Source organism: Pteropus vampyrus, unplaced genomic scaffold, assembly GCF_000151845.1.
Source record: "Pteropus vampyrus isolate Shadow unplaced genomic scaffold, Pvam_2.0 Scaffold7, whole genome shotgun sequence".
Lineage (NCBI taxonomy): Eukaryota > Metazoa > Chordata > Mammalia > Chiroptera > Pteropodidae > Pteropus > Pteropus vampyrus.
Genome location: NW_011888788.1, coordinates 3,002,463 through 3,005,835, shown reverse-complemented (window position 1 = coordinate 3,005,835; position 3,373 = coordinate 3,002,463). Strand labels below are relative to the sequence as shown.

At 37.9% G+C, this 3,373-nt stretch overlaps 1 protein-coding gene across 1 annotated transcript in view; it reads right to left on the bottom strand.

Moving 5' to 3' along the window:
* CHGB (chromogranin B) overlaps positions 1-3,165 on the bottom strand; it is a 13,436-nt gene extending 10,271 nt beyond the window's left edge. Inside the window, exon 1 of the mRNA XM_011370046.2 lies at positions 3,031-3,165. Coding sequence (XP_011368348.1) covers positions 3,031-3,079 — 49 coding nt within the window. The 5' untranslated portion in view covers positions 3,080-3,165. The remainder of the gene's footprint in view (positions 1-3,030) is intronic.
* Positions 3,166-3,373: the final 208 nt, after the last annotated feature.

Below are 3,373 nucleotides of genomic sequence, written 5' to 3'. Positions count from 1 at the left end.
TCACCAAACCTCTTTAACTACCCGCCTCCAATCAATTACATATCATAGGACTCAATCTAGAAATAAAACGCCTATTCCATTTGCTCACGTTACCGAATTTTCCTTTTCAAAGCATGGCCTGGGATCTGTTTCAACAGTTTCAAGAGGCCCAAAGTTACCCAGAGTGTTAAAATCATTTGTAAATGTTTAAGAAGTGTCTTACAAGGTACAAAGACCCCCATGTTCTTCCCGAAATGTAGTTCAGACAAGATCCAGATGGCTCACCTTTGGCACCCGGGGTCCAATACGCTGGGCCATTATTTTATCCCCCAAATAGCTGTTATTTGGGAACATTCCTACTTTGGCACTTACTGAAATCTATAAAATACTCTGGAAAGAAGTAAATGAGAGAATTCTTCCCCTAATAAACTAGAAGTTGCTTTTCTAAAATCCAGCTTTACTAAACCTTCTTTGGTATTGCAGTTTCTTGCTAATACTTTTCTCTCCCACCCCACAAATGTGAAATATTTGTTTTTATTAACTACCAATCATTCCAAAGTATTAACAGTCATCAGATTTGGGGGGAGAGAAATATTTTTTCATTTTTGCTCTAAACAATTTGTAGCTCATGTTTATTATTACGGAGCAGTCCTGTTTCTCTGATTGAGGCTCTTCAGAAACCTTTTTGATGGAAAGGAGCTAGGACCTCCTTTCAAAAGTGTATTATGCATCTTGATGAGACATCTAAGTGCTATTGTATTTCTTCCAATAGAATCTGTGACAACAAAATAATAACCAAGACATGTCGATTCCCCTAAAGTAGCTTACCTTATTTTTGTATAAAGTAAAATTCAGGGGGCACAAAAGGAAACCCAATGATTATGAAGTAGTCAAATGATAGCAAAATTTTCAAATAATATTTTATGATAAATCTGAGAATAACATAAAAAATATTAATATCTCATAAAACTATTAAGGTTTGATCCCAGATTAAAAATATAGTAACAAAATAACAAGTTAAGCAAGCCCCCCCGAATACAGAAATCATCTGACCTGGTATAATATGGCTATCATGTAGCTATTTTACTCTTATTAATTTTTAGAGTGCACAGAAGCACTGTAGAAAGGCGTGGATCTCCCTCCAGAAGCTCTTAAGGGTAGAAAATGAACCATATGGTTTCCTGAGTTTCCCCCCAGCCCTGTGATTTTGCTAAATAATAAACTCTGCTTGAAGGTTACCATGTCTCATTTCTGGGTGTTGGGGAAAGTAGAAATGGAAAAGGACTGCTAATGAATATGGGGTTTCTTTCTGGAGTGATAAAAATGTCCTAAACGTTGATAGTGGTTACAAATAATGAATATACTAAAAATCACCAAATTATGCATGTGAAAAGGTAGGTTTTATGGTGTGTGAATTATAGCTCCATAAAAAAAAAATTAAGAGTATAATGTCTAAGCTAAAAGCTCAGTATAAAATATGAACTGTTCTTAAAATATTCTCTTACATAAGAGAGCTATGAGTATTTTACCACTATAGTTAAATAACCTTCACAAATGTCACAGTATTGTGGTCTATAGCACACAGTATATAGACCAAACATCACTGTTTTGTGGTCCATAGCACAGTTTAGCCTCTTAAGCAATTCCTTTATGAAGATATTTTTGACCAGAAAGACTCTAAATTACTCATTTGGGTTTCTTTAATTAAATTGACAACATTTGTAGGCAATATGTAAGTATGACATATGACAAGCATTTAAGAAAATTCTGAATGTATGTAGCTTGAAATAAAGTAAATTACCACTGGCTTTTCTTTTGTCTCTTTATATTTTGGACCCAGTAACTGCTGTCAATGAAAGTTTTATTTTATGGATGGCAATCCGTAATTCTAGTTGGGAATTTCAATTTCAGATTTAAAAAATTTTTCTATGAAGTCATTAAAACAGCCAGAGAAAACCTCCAGTTTAATCTTGTGGTAGCATATTTACTTCTCAGTGTTCTCAAACTCATAGTGACTATACTTCACACACACACACACACACACACACGCAGTTTTTCAAATCTCCAGAGATCATTTCTTTGAGATTCAGAGTAGTTTAAAAGATTAATCCCACATTCTTCCACAGATAAAGAGACATTGTCAAATATCTACTACTTAAAATTCCGTCCTATCCTTTGTCAGTTGTACCTCAATAAAAAAGACAAAAAAAATTCATCCTCCTAAAGTGACTAAAACATTTTTTTACTACTCCAAGGATAGTTTTGTAGTTATTTTATACTCTATTATTTTTCTGGAATACAAAACTCAAAATGTCTACTACAGTTTCCATTCATAACTTAAAAATGCATTAATCTGAGTGTGAAATTACCTCTTTCCAGAGACGGAAATACAAAATACAGAAAAATATTACATTAATCCTGTACACACATATACATGAACACATATATACATATATTATATATGAACATGTTAAGAAAAAATATATGATATCATATACATACAAGACTGACTTTTATCTCATCATGTTTATATAATAATAATAATAATAATAATAATAATAATAATAACAGAGAAACATGCAGGTGGCAATTAACATATTATATGCACTCCTATCTCTCCTTCCTTATCTGGCTTTAAACAGCCAAAAAAAAAAAAATACTTAAATATAGATATAGAATAAGACTGTAACAGCGTCTCTCTAGATGAATAGAGAGAGAATGACAATTTAGAAGTGAGCACAAAATGTGGGGTTTCCTTGGATGCACGGGCACATTTTTTCCCTATCCATAGGAAAACTCAGACATTAAAAGTCTGAGACTCTTCTGGTTGGGCTAGAAAGCCCTCTGTTTTTTTCTAAGTCAGATGGTGAGGAGGGGAGTTGACGGGAAACACCCAGGGAAGAGAAGAAATTAAGAACCTCATGCAAAAGGGAGAAACCTTCTACTTAATCCTCCCTCTCTCCCAGTATCCACCAGCCAAGATGCCTGGACGTGGGGAAGACGGAGGCTGGCTCTGTCCGCGGTGCTGAACGGCCCACCGCACCCACTCACCGGCCACCATCGTGGCTCCTAGGAGGCCGATAAGCACGGCCGGCTGCATGGCCCCGCTTGCCCGAATCTGCTCGGAGAAGAGGACAGTGGCTGAACCAGTGGAGCGAGATGCGGACGGAAGGCGAGCTGAAGATGCTCCAGAAAAGCAGCCGTGCGTCTTGATGCCCGCGGTGTGGCGCGGTAGGCGCAGGCCTCCGCTCTTTTAAAGGGCAAGTCCCGGACGCAGGGCTGGGAGGGGCGGGCACCCTACAGGCGGCGCCCCCTCGCTCAGCCCTGACGTCACGAGGCGGCCCCGGGGGTGGCGGCGCAAGTAGGCGGCAATTTGCGCCAGTCCAGTCGCCTG